Here is a 22863-nt window from a genome sequence, read left to right on the forward strand (position 1 = left end):
AACACAGAATAGATTTTACACAGCACACAAATAGCTGGATATCACATGTGTGACACTGACGGCCCCATTAAAAACCCAAAAAGAGAGCTCAAGAAATCAAGGTCAAAATAGACAATGTGGTCAAACCATGCCTAACCAGTCACATTACCGAATGGATATTGCATCCTCTTTATTACAAGGTCACTTTTAAGAGTAGATACAATTGAATGAGTTTAAAGAGTTTCCTACATACAGCACTCATAGGAATGTAGACCATTACAATGATACATTCTTGAACCATCGTCACAGATCAGCTCCTTGTGACAGCACAAACAGCACACGGACTGGAAGTGTTGAATCACCCCCACAGATCAGCCCCTCGTTACGGAACACATGGACTTATGGACTGAAAGTGTGAAACCGTCCTCACAGATGCGCCCCTTGTCACAGCACATACATTACGTGGATTGAAGGAAACACAAACAGATTGGTTCCCATCCCACAATGCAACAAATAAACAATTACAGTTCGCAGATGGATATCTTGAAAGAACAAATAAACAAACACGCAAGCCATAAAACTGGCCTTAATCAAAACAAAGGTACAGTCAACTTTTTCTTATCAAGGCCTATTCTGAATCATAAAGTATAACACAAGATTTTAAAAACAATGTTTATGGTGGGCACATATTTGACCAGAACATTTTAAAAAGGAAAAATCTAACCAAACAACCTTAATTTAATTTATAGAAACAAATCCAGTATTATATTGCTAAAAAAAAGTCTCAAGTTAATAGAATACTATTCCAATTTTATGCGTTCCTGACGCAGTATCATGCAACACAAACACATTTAACAATGTGATAAAACTTTCATATTTCACTATTAACGTACAATAACCACACGTACAGTATCCTTTTAAATACATTTACATCTATAGAGATATAGTTAGTTTAAACTTTTCGCTATATATTGACTAAGGTTACATGACATTGTCACCTCTGATATGTTAATTTAGATCATTTCTAAAAAGGCTTTCTTATAAAAAAAAATAGTTAAATATATAATTATATAGGCTATATATATATATATAATTATATAGGCGATATAAATAAAATATTCATATAATATTGTAAATATTGGGGTTGGAATGAAGTTCTCGCTGTAAGACTGCACTTTGGCTTAAATGAAATGCTGAAATGAATTTTTTTAATAACTATGAACACGATCATCAAAGAAGTAGATGCTTATACAGTGAGAGAAATGCAATTCAATAGAAAAAACTGATCTGTAAAAAAGTGTACTTCAAATCTATGTAGGCCTATTAATCATACACTATTTAACGTTTCTACAGCAACTATTTACTGAAATAGAAATTTTCTCAAAAATAGTGAATCCATCCCGGGAATTTTCCTCTGTAATTCTTTCTCTATTCAGGTCATATTTTGCTAAATCTGAATGAGCGGGTCGTCAGAAAAATATAAAGCTATAATTGTAGCTTCAACTTCAGCCACTAGAGGCTGCTAATGGGAAAACTTACATAGTGCAGGTTTAGGTAAAAATAATAGCTTTGTTTCATATTAATACAAATGTTTTGAAAACCTACATTTTCGAACGCAGTATAAATGCAGTAAAATGTAAATAAAATACAGTATGCAGATAAAGCTCTACATACTATGTACTCTACTACGTTTACATATTTTCACCTCAGTTTTGTAATCGTCAAATGCAAATGTAGATTCATGTATAAACACAATCTTCTAATAGGTAATAAAAGTATTTTGGATATGTGTAGATGCTAGACTGTGTTAACAGGTATTGTGTTCTGATTGCAGCAGGGAGGAACTGTGAATGTTAGATATTTGAAGAATGGCAGCTGAAGAATGGAGACTGGAGAAAAAAAAGGCCCAGCCTCGCAATAGACCTGGGTCTAGTGTCCCACATAGCCTATGGCGCCCTTGCCGCTCACAAGTATGATTATGAGGATCCTCCTTCGAAAAAGAATGGTCAGACAAATACAAATGCTCATCATTCAGTTCACGTCTCACAGCTTTTACCTCACAGAACCTAAGAAACAAAGAAAAGGGGGAACCATCTTAGTGAGCAGTACATACATTATTACACACCTTGCAAAGTGACAGCACAATGCTTTGAGCAATGAAGAAAGATAATATGACAGTATGGACTAACCTGGGTGTTAATAGGAGCGTGTTAAGGTGTTCCCTGGCTCCTGCTGCAGGCTGATCAACAGATCCTCCATTTTCTCCATGTTCTGTGAGGAGGCCATGGTGCTCTGGATCGCCCTGGACTCTGACAACGACTGGATGAAAAGGGACTGGATGTGCGCTTCTGTCTCCCTCTGGTTCTGCCCAGACTGGCTGATGGCTATGATGTGATCTGACAGGGAGGTTCCGGGGGCGTTCATCATCTGGTTGCACTCTGTGTGGGACCAAAAAAAAAAAATTCATTCAAAGATTCATTGGAGCACGCACGCACGCACGCACGCGCACGCACACACATCATTCTCATTTCATTACCATCTCATTATCACGTTTCTATCATGAAAGTGGGATCTTTTTCCATTGCGTTTTTTTTTTTCTCATTCTCACTCTTTTACCGTTCTCCATCCCGAAGAGGAAGAGGCCCGGGGGGGGCGCCTGCTGAGGGTGTCCGGGCCCCGGGCCCCGCGCCCCGCTGCCCACCGCCGCCGCGGCGACGGCCTGGAACAGGGAGCCCGGCTGCTTCACCGGAGGAGACGCGCCGGCGCTCTGGAGGCCCGCGGCGCCGTTCTGGGAGGAGAAGATGGCGGAGGACGGGGGACGCTCCTGAGCGGCCCCCATGCCCCCTTGTAAGGAGGCCATGTTGGACTGCGGGATGAAGAGGGAGACCGGCGGCTGTTGGGCGCCGCCGTCAGCGCTGACACCCAGCTGCATGGGCTGCTGCATGGGCTGCTGCTGCTGCTGGGGGAACAGGACCTGCTGCCGCTGCTGGCTGGGGTTGCCCAGGGCCATCGGCTCCGAGCGGTCCTGCTGGCCGACCGGCACCATGCTGGACTGGGAGAAGAGCAGAGCGGGGTTCTGGGCTTGCTGGGTGGAGTTGAGGCTGCTGCTGCTTAAGGGAGGCATGGGGCCCTGGCCGCTGAACAGGAGGCCGGAGGGCTGGTCCTGGCCGGACAGGTTGGGGTTAGTGTGGAACAGCAGACCGGCCTGCTGCTGCTGCTGCTGCTGCTGCTGCTGCTGCTGCTGCTGGCCCGGGGAGAGGGCGCTCGCGGCCGGATGCGGGGGTATGCTCTGGAAGGCCTGCTGGGGAGATTGCGTCTGGGGCTGGGTGTGCTGGGGCTGCTGCTGTTCCATAGGGGTTCCCTGCTGAATGGGAGCGAGCTGGGTCTGAGCCTGGAACACAGGCTGGGGCTCTGGGACAGAGGTCTGCAGCGCGTTGAGGAACGCCATCTGGGGCTGGGATGGTAAGGAGGTCTGGGGCAGGAAGGAGGCTGCAGGCTGCTGCTGCTGCTGCTGCTGCTCCGGAGCCAGACTGCTCCCGGTCAGCACTGTTATTCGGTTATTCGGGAAGAGCGTCGCCTGCAGTTGCTCCTGAGCGCAAGAGCTCTTCTGAGCGTGGAACGCGGCGCCCGGCGGGTCGCGGGCCTCGGCCATGGAGCCCTGTCTGTGGAACAGCGGCGGCGAAGGGAGCGACGGCGTCTGCTGCAGGAAGCTGGTTTGAAGAGGGAGGAGCTGCTCACTTGCCTGCTGCTGCTGCTGCTGCTGCTGAGCCTGCTGGAACAGGGACCCACGGTTTGGGACGGGTCCGCGGTTTGGGACGGACCCCTGCGGGGAGCCCTGCTGTTCGGCGTTGTCCCCCCTTGAGGCGCCGTGAAACATGTTGCACTCCATGGGGATTTGTGACTGGTACAGTTGCTGCAGTTGTTGTTGCTGCTGCTGGTGAATATGTTGTGTTTGGATCTGCTGCTGCTGCTGGTGAATATGTTGTTTCTGGATTTGTTGTTGTTGTTGTTGTTGTTGCTGCTGAATGTGTTGTTGACATTGCTGCTGTTCGGCCATTGAGTTGTCAGACTGCAGCGGGAGCCTATAGAATCCCGTGGCCTGAAGCTGCCTCACTGCCTGTTCGATCTCCTCCAGGGGCAAGAGGGGCAGTCGGTGCTGTTGCTGGGACCCCGGTTCCCTCCGCAGTCGGCCCACCGGCCCGGGGCTGGGGCAGCGCCTCTCCTGCCGCATGCTGCTCTCTCTGGGCTCCATGCGGAAGGGCTGGGGGCCCCCCGGCGCCTGGAGCAGAGAGTCTGCGGGCACAGCGAAGCCGCCGGCGTTGGAGAGGTCTTGGCTCTGCAGGACGGCCGCCGCCGCCGCCGCCGCCGCCGCCGGCACGGCGTTGTCCCCGTCGGCCGCCGCCTGAGGCAGGCCGCCGGGGAACGCCTTGTTGGTGAGGCGGCAGGGCGGGACGTCTGTGCTCTGCCGGGCCTGACACATCATGTCGGTGGGCGACTGGAAAACAACAAGACGGGGATGTTTAGGAGTGCCTTGTTTCGGTTGTTTGGGGACTCATATAAATGCAGTCCATTTACCATTTACCATCACTCGACTGGGAACTCAAAAGTCATTTTGAGTTCCCAGTCGAGTGATGGTAAATGGTAAATGGACTGCATTTATACGGCGCTTTTAATCCAAAGCACTTTACAATATCGCCTGACATTCATGCCTTTCATGCACACATTCACACACCGACGGCGGAGTCGACCATGCAAGGGGGCAGCCAGCTCGTCGGGAGCAGTTCAGTATTGGCTGCCTTGCTCAGGGACACCTCGACACCTCGACACACACCTCGAGCTACTGCCACCCGTATCTACCCATCCAAGTGATGGATGGATACGTCGCTCAATATGTTATATACGTGTTACAGATGTATATAAAACAGTTCTGTTCATATGATTACGCTCTCTTTTCATATTGTATAGCATTGCACACCATGAAATCGCACACAACCAATTGAAGGTAACAGTTTTCATGTAGCGATTGCGTTAAGTCCCAAACATGTGCACCACCTTAAACACTCTGGTATGAGTGAGGTTGCTCGACACATCCATTGGTGTGATGTCTTCTCTCTTCACATGGGGCAACATCAAGGACCCAGGATCTAAGGCTGCGAAGCAATACACCATGTAAGTTAGGATGGAATAAAAAAATAGCAATACAATTGTTTTACTTAGATTTGACACAGACACTGATTTGGATGCATTTAATCACCTTCAACTTTTCCTTCATAGGGGCAAGGCTTCACTGGAGAGGAGCGCTCGTTTTTGACAGAAACATCCTTTTGGGCTGCAAGAACATGAATAAATAAATGATAGAAAAAGTTCCTTAAAGTTGAGATTTAGAAGATTGCAACAGGAGGAGGGGTTAACCCAACCGACCGGGGTCTGGGGTGAAGGTGAACGGCTGCACGTCGTTGGATCGCCCGGCGTTTGTCAACACGTAGATCCCCACGCAGACTGAGGAGGACGCGTCCTGGTTCTGGTATGGGGGAACTTTCACTATCAAGTGATTCTGGCCGGAGTCATATCGCGTGTAGAACAATGCAGAAGAAACAAAAACAACAACAAATAGTCAATGCAAAAGCAACATCTAGAACTAATTACAATTTAATTACAGATTTGTAAATACTCTTCATATAGAAAACAAAAATAAATTACTCACTTTAGGTAATAATATATAATATATATCAAATTATATATTCAAAATATATCTATAATTTATATTGGTATAATTCCAAAAACAAAACATTATTTTTTTTCACAACTATTCATGATTGTGCTACCACTCATTTAGCGCAGACCATTTAGCTTAGACTGAGATGGATTGCTGAAACCTTACAGAGTTCAGCCTCTGTAAGGCTGTTGCATAATTAGGTCAGAACACAATGAAACCACTGAAACACTGGTACCAGTAGCCATTTAAGATGATTACATCTAAGCTTGTTTACAATGCTGGATTGGCTACTGCTTTCCAATATTCTCAGGGTCAGATTAATTGTCTGGGACCTAAAACACTGCGTGGCTTGTTTACCTGGTGAAAAAGCTCCATGTCAATTTCAGCCTCTTCCTTCCAGGAGTTCTCATCTGAAACGGACAGAGTGTTAATGTTATATTCTTATTATTATATATATATTATGTTACACACATATATAAATATATAAAGAGAGAGAGAAAGAGAGAGAGAGAAAGAGAGAGAGAGAGAGAGAAAGAGAGAGAGAGAAAAAAATAAAACCGATTCTTACCGGATGTATTTTCTTGAAAAATGACTTTGGTGTCCTTAAGAAAGTTCTTGCCAATGATGAAGACCTCCTCCCCTCCCCTCACTGAACAGCTGTGGAGTGACTTCTTCAGGATCTCAGGCAGCCCTGCAGGTTGGGCTGCAGACAGGACACCAGGACATGAGGTTAACCTATGGCTCTTCTAGGACCACACAGTAAGAACTGTAGTAACCAGATTTCTGAGACGGGGGGACGGGAGGGGTGCGGGCGGACGGGATTGTTGATGGGGGGGGGGGGGTCGGATCTTTCAGTCACAGTCAAATCCGGGGACAGGTCACTGAAAACAGGGACTGTCCCCGGAAACCGACGGGACGTCTGGTCACCCTACCACACGGTTACATGTACCATGTAGCTGGGAAATGCTTAACAAGGCATTGTGTTTGTAACATGCATGTCAATACAAGGCAGTGCAAAGAACAACAAGGACCATACTCTCTGGGCGATCAGACCTCCTAACTGTCTCCTGGCTCCACTAAAACATCCGTTACCCGATATCGTTTGTCAAAATGACAAATGTTGCGCGGATTCTGCTGAAGAGCGGTTAGCATGAACGTAGCGGTAGCACATGGGTCTTTGCAAGAGGACATTGTTGTGTAAACTCAGTGGATTTGTCGTTGACAAACTTCCTGATACGACATGCATTGACTCCAAAACACAAAAGCGCCTAAATGCCTCTGTTTACGTTGGTGGCAAGAGCACGCTCGTGATGAAGGCTCTTTGGAAGAATCGGCACAACAAAGTCCTTTTTGAATTATATTGGTAACAGATGTTACAGTGGCGCCAGGAGCTATGGTGGTTTCATCACCCACACCGGTATTGTCCTTCTTCTACGGTCGTTTTCTGAGAAAGATTGGAAGTACAGGGTAACTCATTTTATGTGAGCGCTTTAGAAGCGTATGATTTCTATGTTCTCTTGGCGCTCGTTCAAATGTTGTTGTTAGAAACAAGCCCCCGGCCCCCCCTTCTCCGACCGCTTTCTCACATTTAATAGGTTTCCTACATGACGCTGTTGTCTGCTTTACAACACACACACACACACATAAACAAACATTTATACATGCCCAGGTAGATATGTATATCTTGTTGAAAGATATTTCCTTCAATTCAAGTGTGTTGGCTGTCTATAAAACAATGGACGTCAATGCAACTTTGTTTATTTCTTTCTTTCCTTTCTTTTGATTCGACAGACAGTACTTCCATATCCACACACAGAGAAGAAACTCTCTTCTGGCCCACTGCAGTCTTTCCTGTTTAGTTTTTTTTTTTTTTTAAAGAGACCACACCCTTTACCTCCTGCTAAAAAAAAAACCCTTGAGAGCTGAAGGCCAACTTCTCACATTGTCTCTGACATCAAAAGACAATGTCATCCCGACCCGAGGCTAAGTCAAACATATGCAGTTAAGCCGCATGTTTCAAAAGGGCAAATCGGTTAATCATTAAAACTATTAACTGATTCAAGTTAGTTTACAGCTCAACTATCTCTGGTGCCCTTTTAAACGGCTTTAACCCCCGTGGGTGACATTGCGGCAACGACGCCGTCCGGTCAAGTTGACACGACCAACAACAGATCAGTCATGATGTGTTGAACTATTTAAAACACAGGAGTGACTCACTGCAAAGGATGGGCGACGAGGGGGTCTGCAAGGTGAGCAGCGATCCATCCGGACCCGGGATGTTGACCCGGAACACCAGCCGAGCCCGGGTGCTCTTTTTCTTGGAGCCGGCGACGCCGATGCGGGCCTCGACGTCAGCGTTACGGAGCTTCAGGATCCCCACGCAGTCCACCCTGCAGGGGAAAGCACCGCCACCGCCGTCAGCTGGACACGCGCGCGGTGCTCACGCAGTGGATTTGGTTTGGGAACGCGTATTTGGGAATACCGTTTGAGTCAAAATGAAATAAATAAATAAATCTGTAAATATGGCCTATGAAATAAATCAATGAGGCAATAGATATACGAATAAATCTAAATATATTGAAATAAATAAATATGTTTTTATTTCATAAAGGAGGTTATGCAAAAAGGACTTTTATTTCATAATGCCACATTCATTTATTTCAGGGGACTTTTATTTCATAATGCCACATTCATCAGGGGACTTGAAGGGGACTTTCATTTCATAATGCTGTGGTGAAGACATAATTCACCACAACACGTCACGTCATGTTTGGCAATACGTTGCCTTCAGGGCCGTGTCTAGGCAATGACGCAATAGAGGGGCGGTTGTGCTGTGTGTCTTGTTGTGAGTGTTTAGTTTGTGTATATAACACATTTATTTATTTATTTAATGCCATATTTATTTATTTATTTAAAGCCACATTTATTTCACAATGCCACATTACCATCTGGTGTATTCAAATATGCGGGGGGGGCGCGGTTATCTCAGACCAAAGCATCCGCGATTTCTAACTTGGTCTATCAGCTTGACATCAAGTTCAGGGGACTTAAGACATAACGGCAGCGAGCATTTCGATCAGCAAACTGCATTCCATAAATGCAGGCGTGACAACCCAAAGCAACAGTAGTAGTGGTTGAACGCTCGTCGTTTGCAGTTTCTCAGACAAGAGGTCAGGAACCTTTTCAGTTGCCACAGTCATGCAAAACAAAAGGAAGAGTCCACAGACTCAATACATCAAGGTTCCCATTGGGGTTGTGGGCTAATTACTTTTAGTGTTTAGTGGTATAGGTTCCCGACCCCTGGTTCAGACAAATCTCATAAAGGCAGACGTTGTAATGTTAACATTGCGTTAAGGTACGTACGCTATTGTCATGCCGGTGCTGGGGTCGAGCGGAACCTCGATGACGGTGGTGCCCTCAATGTCCACCTCCTTGCAGGCCGTGGTGTTGCGTCCGGTGACCCTGCAGGCCTGGTAGAAGCCGTGGGGTCTCACCCGCCCGGTGTCGTTACCCACAAATACTTGCAGCAGCACCGGCTCATTCACGCCCTCCAGCTTGTGCGAGAGAATAAACAGAGTCACGTGTCAGCTGTAACGCGCCATACATGCATTTCAGAGACATTTAACTGTTGTCTCATTTTATTTCAGTTTAATTTTGCGCAACGAGAATGTACTGTATATATAAACAAAGGGCACATTGAAACCTAGACTATGTTAGTTTCCCCATTAGAAACGTCTAGTATCTGAAGTTGTAGCTACAGTTATTGCTATATCATTTCATAATATAGTTCTCACAATAAAAACAATCAGGAGAACAATTATCTTAATCAGAGAAAGTTTTACTTTTAATAAAAAATGTAACAGTTATTTATCCATATAGATACAAATAACTTGCTAACACAGCAATGAGTAAAAAGAAAAGCCGTAACATAACAATCACATAGATAGAGAGGGGCTTGTTGAAGGAGCGCTAACCTTACCTTCACGGTGGGGAAACCTTGCTGCGTGCGGTCTTTGACAGACCCCCTGCTGCCCTCCGTCAGGTAGCGGGCCCTGTGTTGCGTCTCGGGCTGAACCACGATCTTCAGCTCCTTCCCCTCCCTCTTTGATGGGTACTGCATCGACAGAACCCTGCCCTTCTGGATTGTTGTCGACGGCCCATCTGTAGCACTGCGAGCGACACCGAGGCAAGAACTGTTATCCACAGTTGTACGACTTGGGTAAGGGAATCTATTAGACAACTTTATCTTCCCTGTTGGAATAGTGGATATAGTGATACTAGCCAATGTGGTATTATGCAGCTTATACCTTATACCTTAACTTATGTCACACGTTTTGCAACAGTGTATTACTAGGCCCTGAATGGCCACATAATATGCACTTTGTCTTTATTTAGCGGGTGACACAATTCTGCTGTTGGGATCAAATTGTGATTATGTCATAAGGCAAGTCAAAGACAGGCCCTTGAATATATATTCTTTGGCAGAGCTTTTTCTAATGATTTGCTGACATTAATGCCGACTTGTAACAGTCCGTACAGCAGAGTGCGCTCTACTGCTCTAGTACTCAAATCAGCCTCCTATAAACCGAATGGGTTTACTTGAGCTTTGCGTCGTGATTCACCAAAGCCTACATCCTGTGCCGTTACATCTGGCCACTCCCTGACATCTGATCCAACCACTTCTCTTACTAGCGGGGTATTACACTATTACACAACCATATGACATTAGTAGTATTTTGTATTATGACGGTGACTATACCTTCCTATGGGGCAGGGCTTGCTGTCGGAGCCTAGCTGTGAGAGGACAAAGTGTGGGCCCTTGGCGCTGTCTGCGTCAAACACGTCCTTGCTGCCACTGTCCAGGGAGAGGCTCTTGGGCCCGGGCCGCTGGCGAGGGGTGCGTTTCCGGGACTTCCGGGGCACCTCCGTGTTGTCGTTGTACGAGCTGGAACTGAGGTTGCTGAAGTTCGACACAGAGTCCTCCGTCCAGATGCTGTTGCTTTGCTCCGAGTCGAGGGTGGTGGCCTCGTTCTGGAAGGACATGCAGCTGTTGTCAAACAGGTCCTCCGGCGGCGGGGGGATGATGAGCACAGTGCGGCGCTTGGAAGGGGTCATCTGATGCTGCTGCTGCTGCTCCTGCGAGGAGCAGCCTCTCCCTCCTCCTCCTCCTCCTCCTCCTCCTCCTCCTCCTCCTCCTCCTCCACATTGCTCAGAGCCAGCTCTGCAGTTCCCAGCAGTCCCGCTGTTCCCGTTCCCGGCCTCGGCACCCAGGACATCTGGGGGCCCCGCTCGTGAGTCCTCCGGCTCGGCGGTGCCGCTGTTGAGGCCCGCAGGGGCCAGGTCAGGGGCCAGGGCGCCGGTGAAGTGCATGGTGGAGCTGGAAGTGTCAGGAAAAGCACTGCAGAGTGGGCCCCCTCCCACCCTCATAGCGGAGGAGACGGCGGAAGCATCTACAGAGCAAACAGTGGCAGTGTTAATAAGGGCCTCTCCGTCAGCATCGGCTAGCAGTCCCAGTTAAAGCAGCAAAATTTGTCAATGATTGCTTACTTTTTTTTTCTTTTTTTTTTTCTAAATTTCTTTTGGTTACCCAATTCTTTTTTTTTGGTTTTGTTTTACTGCATCGTGTGCATGTGTGTGTGTGTGTGTGTGTGTGTGTGTGTGTGTGTGTGTGTGTGTGTGTGTGTGTGTATGCATGTGTTGCTTGCATGACGCATCGTGAAGCCAGGAAAGGGTTGTTATAAATGTCCAAAATAAAATTAGACAGTAGGAATTTTACACCTGGGAGTGAGTGATAGTAGATAAAGGAATTACAATGCAAAAAAACGATGAAAAGCCAAATCATGTCAGGATTCATCTTTTGATTTTGCCTTTGGTTGATTTGATCTACTGATTACAGAATTGCCTATAAGTAAGACAATGTTATCCAAGAAAGCTCAGCGTTATGTGTATGTGTGTAAGATGATGCATGCCAATTGGATCATTTTTGCTATACAGGTTTTGTCGGGACTGAACGTAGCCACGGAGACAAAATAAACAAGCTTCTGACCTATGAAGCAGAGAACTGCAGACCATTTTATATGCAGACACTCCCTGCTTCAGAGGGAACTACCTGGAATAAAAATGAGACAGCGAATGAACAATAAAAGCTGAACATGAAGTATTTCATTTTTATTTTGTATGTGTTGTGTTTCTTTTAGCATGCCGACACATTATTTTATAAACGATCCTGTTAGTTGTCGTTAAGTTGTCAAGTGGCAGTGACAGGTCTAGTGACAGGTCTAGGGTTTAGTATCAGGCACTGGAATGTTAAGACTGCTGATGACTGCGTATCCTGACGTAGCTGAATTTATGCAGGCCAGGTTACACAGCAAGCTGCAGACTAAATGAGTGATTACATGATGAAATAGCCAGAGGTGTCTTTGGTCACATGCAAATTAACCAAGAAGTGGAATAGCACAATGAAAAAGGGCATTAAAAAAGTTTGAGGAAAGAAATACAAGTTATATTTAAGTCAACAATCCAATCGAATGTACCTGTGAATATGTAAACTTTCAAATGTATTGTATTTCAGTAAAACCTTATTTTGCATTGCATGGATATACAACTGCTCCAAATACATAATGTTCATTTGTTTGACTTTGAAGACTTGAAGTTCCTGCTGTAGGTATAATTTAAGAGCTATTATCTGAGTTAGATTTGAAGTAACCCTCTGCTACTCTGAGGTGAAATGTGCTGTGCAAATGTCACGGTTTGAGCCAATTTAGATCTCAGACAGCTCCCGGCTCATTTCTGACCTCTCTGACATCTCTTCCCTGATTGGCTGGGGGTAAACATCTTGACTTTCAAACATAGGTGTGATTTTTGTTTCCTCAATGGTGGTAAATTGTGGGAAGGTAGGAAGCAGAGAGGGAGGGGACATCTTTTTGGTTGTTTAGATTCATAATCTTCTCTATGCTCTCTTCTGCTTTTTTTTACTGCACTTGCTAAGAATTTATTGTTCCATATCAAGAGAAAACATTGATGTCAAAGCTGCTTCTAAGACCATATTATATTTAATATATTCCAACATATTCCATTGCAATATTATAGATCCTAATGGTTGTGGTAGAAACCTAACAATGGTCAATTAATAGCACGGTTGGTAGCATAAATAGGAAATCGAGCACTAGTGTAGCCTAGTGCATGCTGGATCAAATAACTTGGCCGAAATGAACTGCTAGTACAAACGTTGTATTAAACAACAGTTGTAAGTAAGTAAGTGTCCAATCAAAGTAATTTGATTCAATGCAAGGCATACCATGAGTGCCGAAACGAACTGTTAGTACAAACGTTGTATTAAACAACAGTTGTAAGTAAGTAAGTGTCGAATCAAAGTAATTTGATTCGACACGAGGCATATCATGAGTGCTGATATGGAGAGTAACAGCATAGGGACTTTTAAGTACACATGCAAGCATTCCGATAAACAGGTGTTTCTAATATCAGCTAATTACATTTATGATCGGAAGCTGTGAAATCATCGGAATTGCACATGCCTCCAAAGCAACTGTCAAAGGACTCCGATTTCCATGGTTGCACAATAAATGGATACATACAGATAAATGTACCTGCAGTAACATACAGACCATCACAAAGTAGAAAACTATTGTGCAGGAAAATGTTCATGTGTTTCTTGGCAACAGTCCAGTCCAGTTGCAGAACTATTTGTGTTGGCAGAGCCGAATAAAAGATAAAATAGACAAACAAATGATAATCAGTTGTTGTGCATTCATGTTAACTAATACATGGCACTTGTAGAACTGTTGTATAAATACAATATCATACTAGAGGGATTGCGATTATCTTAGACAGCCCTCCCTCTCGTGTGATATTGTTTAAATAACAGCTAACAGGAACCAGTTGCTGAAACTTACAGGTTGTAAATAAGGGAGTTGCTTGTAGGACTTGACTGTTGAATTAAACTTTTCTTGCATTCATTTTGTTGAAAGAATTACTCTGAATATCCATGAGGATGAGTAGCTAGTCGTGTATAGTGGTCCGGTGGTAGAAGTCCCAGTGAACTGATCTCAATACAGATCTCAATTTTTTCTTTTTCTTTTTCTAACAAACTGTCACATTCACTGTAACACACATGGTGGATTCAGTGCTCACTTTTTATGTGCTGTAAAATAATTTACAACAAGTAATCTGGTTGCATATTATATAGGCAAAATCTGACATTTTCTACATTGACCATTGCTCTCGGATTTATGATTAAACCAAAAATTATAATTAACATTATTGGCCAGGGCCCATTGAACCAATTTTTGTTAGTTACAATACGTGTCCTTGTTCCTCGATAACCCCTTTAATCGTAGGTCAAACACAGGTGTCACTAATAACAACAATTATGGGTCTGAAGCTGTTATGTACCAGGGCACAGTTAGTAGTGTACACTAGTGAAGATAAGGGGGTTTGATCCAAAATATGAATTAAGGGTTGGCCCCTTGAATTACCATCCCCCTTTTTTTAATGAGCAACCTCACTTCTAGATGCAAGTAAATCCTACACACTGCACATTTAAGTAAAGTATGGCAATTAGGGGATTTTTGGAGAAATTGCAAACCTGTGAATCATCCAACATTGCACAATACTTTGCCAGCATTGCCAATGCAACTTAACTCCTGAACTATAACTATGTGACTCTGTGATACAGTCAGGCCCTGTTCAAGTGAGAGAAATAGTGCGCTTCTATAACCGGTTCTAAATCTAGATTGGATAAGGAATCCAAAACTCATCTGTTTCCAGTATGAGCCCAACAGGCTGTTGGGCTCTGCATGGCATGGAGGCAGTAAGGCACGAGAGATCCCCACTTGATTTGGGGCCACACATATTGGTTTAAGGTTTCCCCAATGGAAGTTTCAGAGAAATTCCCATTGCCCCATCGGCTTTATATTGGCCAACGCCACCTAAGTGACTTAATTCTAACAGGATCCTATTTTAGTTATAATACACACCATTGGTAGTGCTAGTGAGGACAATGATTTAAATCTACATCGATGCACACAGATGGTTGTTTTTGTTTTTGCTTTCTTAACATGAAAAAATAACTAAAATGAACGATTGACATTTTTTTTTTTTTCTTTTCTTTGAACCCAACACAAATAGCCACACGCCAGTTAATAACAATACCTCTAGATGTCTATCTGACCTGCCAGCAGAACTATAGTGTAAACAAACAAGCTTGAGGTGAGAGCATGGAGGCTCAGTGCTTTGGTGTGCCAAAGAAAACAGTAGGTGAACCAACCCGAAAGCCCTTTGAGAAAGCCCTGTAGGTGAAGCCTCTTGTACTAAACCACCACCGACCCCATTCTAATTGTTTACATGTACTTCAAACAAGCCATTTATTGGGCTGTTTCTTTTTTAGCTTGAAAGAGATTCACTTTGGGTAGTGCTCTTTTATTCTAGATTTGCTTGTCGTTTTTCCAACTGTGTGCAAAAAGGGCACAACACATGACCACGCTCAAGACCACGTCGTCCGGGGCCGCACCGGCACGTTGGACTGTGGAAAAACCGTCCCTGGGGGTTCGAGATAGGACAATAGGAAGGGGGGGGGGGGGTGGGGGGGGGGCTCACCCGGTCCAAGGGCCGCTGGAGCTGGCGCTGGCCCGGCGTCTCCACCACTTGTCTGACTCATGGCCGCTTCGCTCTGCTGCTTGGAGAAGGGCAACTGAAGCTCTGTTGGAAGCAGATCATAAACTGATTCTGTGAAGAGAACATGTTGTGGGTTGTCAGCGGCAGAAAGAGGAGATACAAAATTCATCATCAACAGACAGTCGCCTGTATTTACGTTGTATGTATCGGAATGGTACAGGTTTCTAGCACCGACATACGAAATGCCTACCTATTAATACAACAGAGGCAGAATATAATAGAAACTCTTATTTTCCATTGGGGGAATTTTGATGCTAGATTTGCCAGTTTTTTGTAGGCTCCCCTTTTGAGCCTTGAACTAGATTGATCTAAAAAGATATCTTGCTCATTAATTCTCTATCTATATCCCCTTGAATATGTGTTGCAAGAGGAAAGTAAACTTTTACACAGTAGACGTACTATGATCTCTGGTGGATAGATACACATATTTGCAGTAGTATCAGAAACCTTAAAGCAGAAAAAGAAGCAAAGCCTAATGGCCAACAAACGTCTTGAACTCTGCATAAAACAAGCATGCTCATACAGTGGAGTAAATTCCACTTCATGCTTTTTCCACTTCATGCGATTCATGCTCTGAATTATAAAAACAATTCTATAACTTTACAGCAGCCATGACAGTCCTCCAACTATCCTCTACCAACTGCCAGCTTTAATTACTTGCAGCTGAGTCCCAGGGGTGGTGTGCGTATCAGATACTCACACCCCCCGGTCACCATTGTTTCCACTCACTGCGTACAATATACAAACCTGGGACACACTGAAACCAGCAGCCTCTTAAGTCCTAAAGCCCCACAGCCGCCCAGAGTTGGGCAGAGCAGGAACACTGGTTCCCAGCAGAGGTGCTTCAGTCCGAATTGGGTTAACTTGCATTCATGCACCCCACACACGCACATACACACGCACACGCACTGTCTATCTATCTATCTATCTCGCACACACATACAAACATGAATTGTCACGCACTGTCACACTCTCACTCACACATAGACACACACACACACACACACACACACAAACTCTCTCACTCACTCACTCACTCACACAGATACACACACTATGATCCCAGTGTTAGTTTGCTGGTTGTTTGCTAAGATCTGCGGACAATCTTCCAATAGTCACTGACAAACTCAGGCACACACATCCCATACAAAAAGCTAATACCCATACTCACTAATACACCTTCCCCCCCTTCATCTACACGTTTAACAGTGCTCTTATTGGGAGGCCTTATTGACTGACTGCACATGCAAGAACATGTGCAGTGGTTGAAAAGTTCTTCCAGTAAACAGCAGTCCCACCGCACCGGCAGAAAATATGTACTTAGCTCTTAGAGCAGCATTCGGATCACTGGTAGGCCTGTTTAGAGTGTTTCCACAGTCCCCAGAATGTATTCAAGAAAAATAAAGTTGTATTCTAATGCATGGGCTGTATTTGTTCCACTCGCACGGAATTGAAAAAAAAACAAAGTGTTTTACTTACACACTGAAAGATGTCTGGAAATCAAAAAATGTTGTTTTCTGGGGCATTCTTATTCGAAACATAACGAGCGGGCTAAAACAACAAACAAAGAATAATGTAAACTCTGTTGAAAAATCCAAGATATGTTAAGAGCCTCTTTATACCCTAAACCATGCCTTTGAATACGTTTATACAGTAAGCAGGGGGACTAAAGGTGAAAAAGAAAACATTCACCAAGTGAAAGGCAGGACTTACGCTCCCATTCATTTCTCTCACATTCCTGCTGCTTGCTCTTACTAGCCCTGGCACCTGGGGCGTGGCATTTATTATTTTGTGGGCCAGGGTGACTGGTAACTTCCCTTCTGTCTCCCACCTCCTCTTTGTCTTCCTCGCTTTGTTTATTACGAGGAAATTTTCTCTCCGGGCCCATACTACTATACGGTCAACAGGTATTGAAGAGTAGCCAGTCAAGCATAAATTGTGTAAAAAGGTGAGCGGGGGGTTGAGAGAGTGAACCGTCGGCACTTGGTCGAGCACATGAAAAAGGAAACTTGTGGCAGGCTAGAAGTGTGTTTAAAAAGGGCAGCACACCCTCTGCAACAACCCTGATATGTTAACAGCCAGGCGTACGCCGGAGCTGCCACTGACCCCATGGCAACGCCAATCACGGGACCACTCCAGGAGAATCTGCTCCCCTCATTGGAGTGTGTGTGTGTTTGTGTGTGAGTTTATGTGTGTGTGTGTGTGTGTGTGTGTGTGTGTGTGTGTGTGTGTGTGTGTGTGTGTGTGTGTGTGTGTGTATGTGTGTGTGCATGCCTAGCAAAACATCCCAAAACCCCCGGCAAATCTTTTGCAAGGTATTTTGCAACTTACAAAGTGTTGATCACGTAATATTAGCCTCATCTAAGTGGTTATAGTAGTTATTCTGTTGTTTTTCTGTTGAAAGAGGTGGAGGAAGTGATGCAGAACATAACTAAGATCTTTATTTGCTGATGATTAGGTTGAATTGTAATTATACAAACATGTTTGGTTTCTGGTTGGCCGTTCTGTACATTAAAATATAATTTGAATCTAAAGAAGTGCCATGCCATTTAGCTCCTTTTTGAAGAATAAGGGGGATGCCAATTCGAGAGCCAACTCTTAACTCAGTTTTTGGACCAAATCAAGTGAGCACAAGAAGCTAGTCACAGTTCTCTTCGGTGCACTCAGTTGGCTTGAATGCCAACAGTGTCAAAATATCGCAAGCCTCATCTCACCGTGCACCCATATAGCATATTTACCGAATGAAAGAAAAAAAACAAGACTTTAATTGTCCAGTGGCACGGTCAAGTAAACACTTGATGCTTGATTCAATGGAAAGGAAGAAACAAATATAGAGTGTTCTCAGCTCCAGAGATGCGTGCTATTAAGAAATGGCTTCGGCCCGAGATATATGACGGGGTATAGGAGTTGCATCCCTCTGTGTTTCTGAGGAACAGGTTAGTAGTAGTCACAATAACATTGGATTTCTCCAACCACAACGGTTTAGTTCCAAATTGATAAGTAAAATTAACCAATGATTCAGCTCCTGAGATTCCTGTGCAAATGAAGTCACACAGTGTACATAGATCTGGTGTCGGTTTTGCTTACATCATTCTTTCACTAATTCACAGATTCACTTATGTAATATATCTTAATTATTAATTACTTATCTCTCTGAACTGGCTCACATCATATATTGGATAACATTTCCTGTATGCAAAATGTGTATATTTTTGAGGGAACACCATATACTTAATTACTATTAACTATTCTTACTACTACAGTGGGAAGAATGTTTCACATACAGTAGTGCCCTCTCTGTGTACCAATGCAGAACGTTCTCGCAAGTTTGCAGGAATAGAGTATGGGGTAACGCCTGGTAAGTCTGAGGAAACATCACAGACACTACTATCATAACCAATGTAGTGTGTAAATGCTTGGCTCATTAAACTCGACTTCATACTCATCTATGTCATATTATAGTGATCAGATTGAATAACCAGCTTATGATAAACATCTAGAAACAGGATGCAGGGACAGAAAGGACAGGGTTAATGACGGTTGCGTCAGAGAAAACATTTAAAGAAGAAATAAACAGAAACAGCTGTTAATGATAGAATGGTGACAGAATTTCCATTGTACCACATACAATATTCAGGGTATGAAGGATGTGACTCTGTAAAAAGAATCCCTTTGCAGCAAGAGATAGTGGTGAAAAGATCAGCTCACTGGAAACAAGATTAAATTGAAATAAGTAACACTTGAAATGGAACCAACAGTGTTTATAGCATTAGCTGTAAGTTATCCTGAAAGTCGAAACGCTTCTTCTCACAAGCCAATTGAAATACCTCAATAATGAAAGCCTTACTGACACGCTCTGAGTGTATTGGGTGTTTCAGGGTATCACACATCCAGGACTAGCCAATAAGAAGAGAGAGACATGCTGTCCGGTCGCTATCATTATAATAGTTATTGACATATGTGCTAACGAGGTATAATTAGGAAAGGAAATTAGTTAACTCTTTCAACTTGCATAACATGTATTATAATTCTTGACCTATGCATAAATATTTGAGACAGATTAGGTCTAGTCTTAAGTATTTACTGAGGTTTAGGTTAACAATTAGGCTCTATGACTTGTTTTTCTAAAGGATGTGCTTATGATACCAATGGACTTTTGAATCAATGTTTTACATTGGTGAAAAACATAAGTAAAGCAAAGAAAACATCAGATATTCAATATTAGATGTGACTAGAGGAAGTGTGATTGAAAATAATAGTGAAATCAGGAATCGTTATACCAGGCCTTTTTTTACGTTCCTTTTTTGGTTGAAGTGAACCACAACCCAAAATACTGGTTGTGTTTACCTGTATCTCAACATGTTTCTCTGTGCTTCACAGAGGGAATTTCAACCCAAAACAGGAATTTCTTACTACGCAAGCAAAACGCTTACTTTTTGAATTTCACTACTTAATAATTACAGCTAAACAAAATAATAACAAAATGTGAACTTGGCTTGTAAGATAATTGTTGTATTGGCCAAAAATATCTACAAAATATTATTCATACTAGTCATGCAATATGCCATTATTATAAAAAAATACCACATCTCAAAAAAAGGCTAAAATCTTACCTATTGATAACTTAAATGGTTTCAACCCATACACAACTCTTCACATGCATAAAGCAAACAAAGGCTATCATGCGTGTGGTTGTTTGAGATTCAAACAGTTATCTTAGCTAGAATCTCTCTAAATTAAAAACACACGTAAAAAGGATTTCCTTTTGGCAGCTGGTATCATTAACAAATTCCTGTTTTTAAGTTGTTTTTGTTTTTAAACAATGAAACCAAAACGATAGGATTAGTGCTGCCTAGAAGAAAAGGCCATGTGTGTGCGGTTTTAAGTCTTTCATCATCTGAAATCTACAAGCTTTTAGGGCAATTGACTATTTTTAAGCAAAGGTCTCTTTGTTTGTTTAACATAGCAAAGTCAATATTAATGGAGTGCTATGTAAGCCCAGGTTAACACACAGAGTGGCCACATGGTTAATGATTGGCAAGGCTTTGGTGTCAATATAAGAGGGGGGGGGGGGGGGGGGGCTAGGGTTAAGGTTAGTTTAGTCAGGCCTTGAAGTCCAAAGAAGAGCCATTTCATTCTAGATGGCAAAATTAAACTAAGACCTGTCTTCAGATAACCTGACACTCTATTCAACACAAAATGGCATTCTTCTAACTCAATATTTATGAAAGAAATTGCCATCAGATCCCTCACCTTGTTTAAACGTGTGTTATTTAATTTACAGAATGATTTCTTTAACAAAAGTCAGCCTAGTGTTTTGAAATACAATACAGGCCCAATGGCAATACTTCCTTCAAATGATGCCTTTTCCTTTATTTACTCCTGGTATGATTTTCAAGATGAAATTTCATAGTTCTGTTTTTTTACCCAAAGGGTATACAGTATAGTCAATAACTGTATCAATGTACTGAACAAAATGACACCTATGACTACTGCACTCTTTGTTTTGTTTTTAAAGGTTTTGCTAACCCTAGAAAGCTCCTATCACCAGCAAAATGTTCTCATGCCACAAGGAACCATCAGATTGTGATATAGATCAACATATATATCTTAAAATAGTACTAATGATAAAAGCACTCTCAAGAGAGTAAGTAGGTTAGCCATGTGAATGCTCCATATTCCCAACCTAATATTCAAAAGATAAACCTGTGTTCACATTCAATACTATCCAAAGTCAAACACATTTACAGAATTCACTAGAAGCAGTGCTCTAAGATAAACTACATATTTGCCAATGCTCACATCCAGCTTGAGATGTTAATTAATACTTATCTTACCAGTACGTATTGAGGAAAACAATCAAATCATCCAGTTTTTCCTATATGATGTTGTGCACAACATCATCCCTTTAAGTTATAATTAGTAATATAAACTAGAATAACAGGTAACCACAGATACTCTATGAATACCTAATGATTACCCAATGATTATTGTATACATTTGCTGGGATGCGTGCCAAATTTATGATTGTCAATCAGCATACATCCATAGACCAATAATATCTATTCTCGTAGCTTTTTTTTCTTCTTAAATTTGTCAATGCGTCATTGAATGAGATTTTTTGATACAATTCCTAAATTCCCGTTAGTGGGGCTGCTCATAACCGGATGCCGGAATGACTTTTTTGGGCACGTCACATATTTGTCTATTTCTCGACAGTAGGCTATTCCCTTTCAACTTGAGGGTAAACTTGAGGGGGTCAATTAAATGGTGATGTAGGTAAATAATGTTACTGTATGCATAATCTCCCAACACTAATCATTTCACTGTAAACCGATGACAAAATAACTGGACAAATTCGAGGATTAAGGACTAAGTGTGCCATAAAACTTGCCATTAAAACGGATCAATTTTATGAACATTGGAAACTTCGCTGAACGTAAACGGATACGAGGCTATACGAATAAATCACATGAACGATTAGATACCAAGTAACTAAATGACAGAACCATAAGGAAAACAATCGTAGAATACAAGCAAGTGTGTTACCTTTAGAATACAACGATCTGGGAGAATTCAGGTCGAGGTCTCCGCTGAAAAGTGATATAAAGTCAGAGGGCATCGCAATGTCTCTGGAGTGGAGAAATCGGATACGCTCTTACGAAGCGTGACGTTTTCCGTGAGAACCGTTTCTTCGTTGACATGTAAAAAAAAAAAGTTTGTTACAAACTTCACATAAGTCATGTGTTAGAAATCATCTAGGTTGAAGTTGGCTGGCCCCTGGCTGTCATCCTCGGCCGTTGGTCGAGTTCATTGTGAATGTTTATGATCTGTCCGAGCGACTCGTGCTGAGGGTGACGCCCCCACGATGACGTGGACTCAAGTCCGAATTGTGCGCATGCTTTTATTAACTTTTTACGTAATAAACAAATGACAATTTAAACCATAAAATATTTTCAATGATTGATTGATTTTCAATGATTTTAAGTTAGCAGAATAAAGATAAGTAGTAAAGTAGTTGATACAAAGAAAGACGCACCGTATCTGCCTTGTAGGGGTATAATAAGGACAAATAGTTAATGTTAAATTGTAGGCTACATTAGTAGGAGATAAAACATGTCAAGTTTTTATTGTGATCGTGTCATTATTGTGACAGGGTATGCTTGCGTCACTTTTAAAGTAACAAAAAGGCTGAAATATGAGGCAATGTTGTGTAGATAGACACCCAATATGCGACTTGGGGGTAGAAGAAATAGTGATAGCCTTTAAGAGGTATATACTTTTACACCCAATACAAGTTCATAATATATAACAAAAAACAGGGAATTGTGCCCAGAGCAGTAGGAGCCCTAGTATTGAACAATAATTAGCATTATTAAGTAGCCTACAATTAAGAAAAGAAGCAATTTCATTTCAGTTGTATTAGAGCAACACCAATTTATTTGTAAGAAAATATACATAAGTAGGACTATAGA

At 42.9% G+C, this 22863-nt stretch overlaps 1 protein-coding gene across 1 annotated transcript; it reads right to left on the bottom strand.

The window, feature by feature from the left end:
- Positions 1 to 1129: 1129 nt before the first annotated feature.
- Positions 1130 to 22010, bottom strand: LOC311356237 (nuclear factor of activated T-cells 5-like; the record flags this gene model as incomplete). The annotated part of the gene is made up of 14 exons (XM_084476006.1): positions 1130 to 2045; positions 2169 to 2417; positions 2596 to 4474; positions 5032 to 5129; positions 5234 to 5308; positions 5401 to 5533; positions 6053 to 6105; positions 6264 to 6398; positions 7913 to 8085; positions 9059 to 9249; positions 9675 to 9864; positions 10455 to 11145; positions 15311 to 15412; positions 21938 to 22010. The coding sequence occupies 13 exons, from the start codon at positions 22008 to 22010 to the stop codon at positions 2176 to 2178; spliced, it is 4035 nt and encodes a 1344-aa protein (XP_084332132.1). The 3' UTR covers positions 1130 to 2045; positions 2169 to 2175.
- Between the last annotated feature and the right edge of the window lie 853 nt (positions 22011 to 22863).

The sequence above is a fragment of the Micromesistius poutassou genome, assembly GCF_964030765.1.
Source record: "Micromesistius poutassou genome assembly, chromosome: 12".
Classification (NCBI taxonomy): domain Eukaryota; kingdom Metazoa; phylum Chordata; class Actinopteri; order Gadiformes; family Gadidae; genus Micromesistius; species Micromesistius poutassou.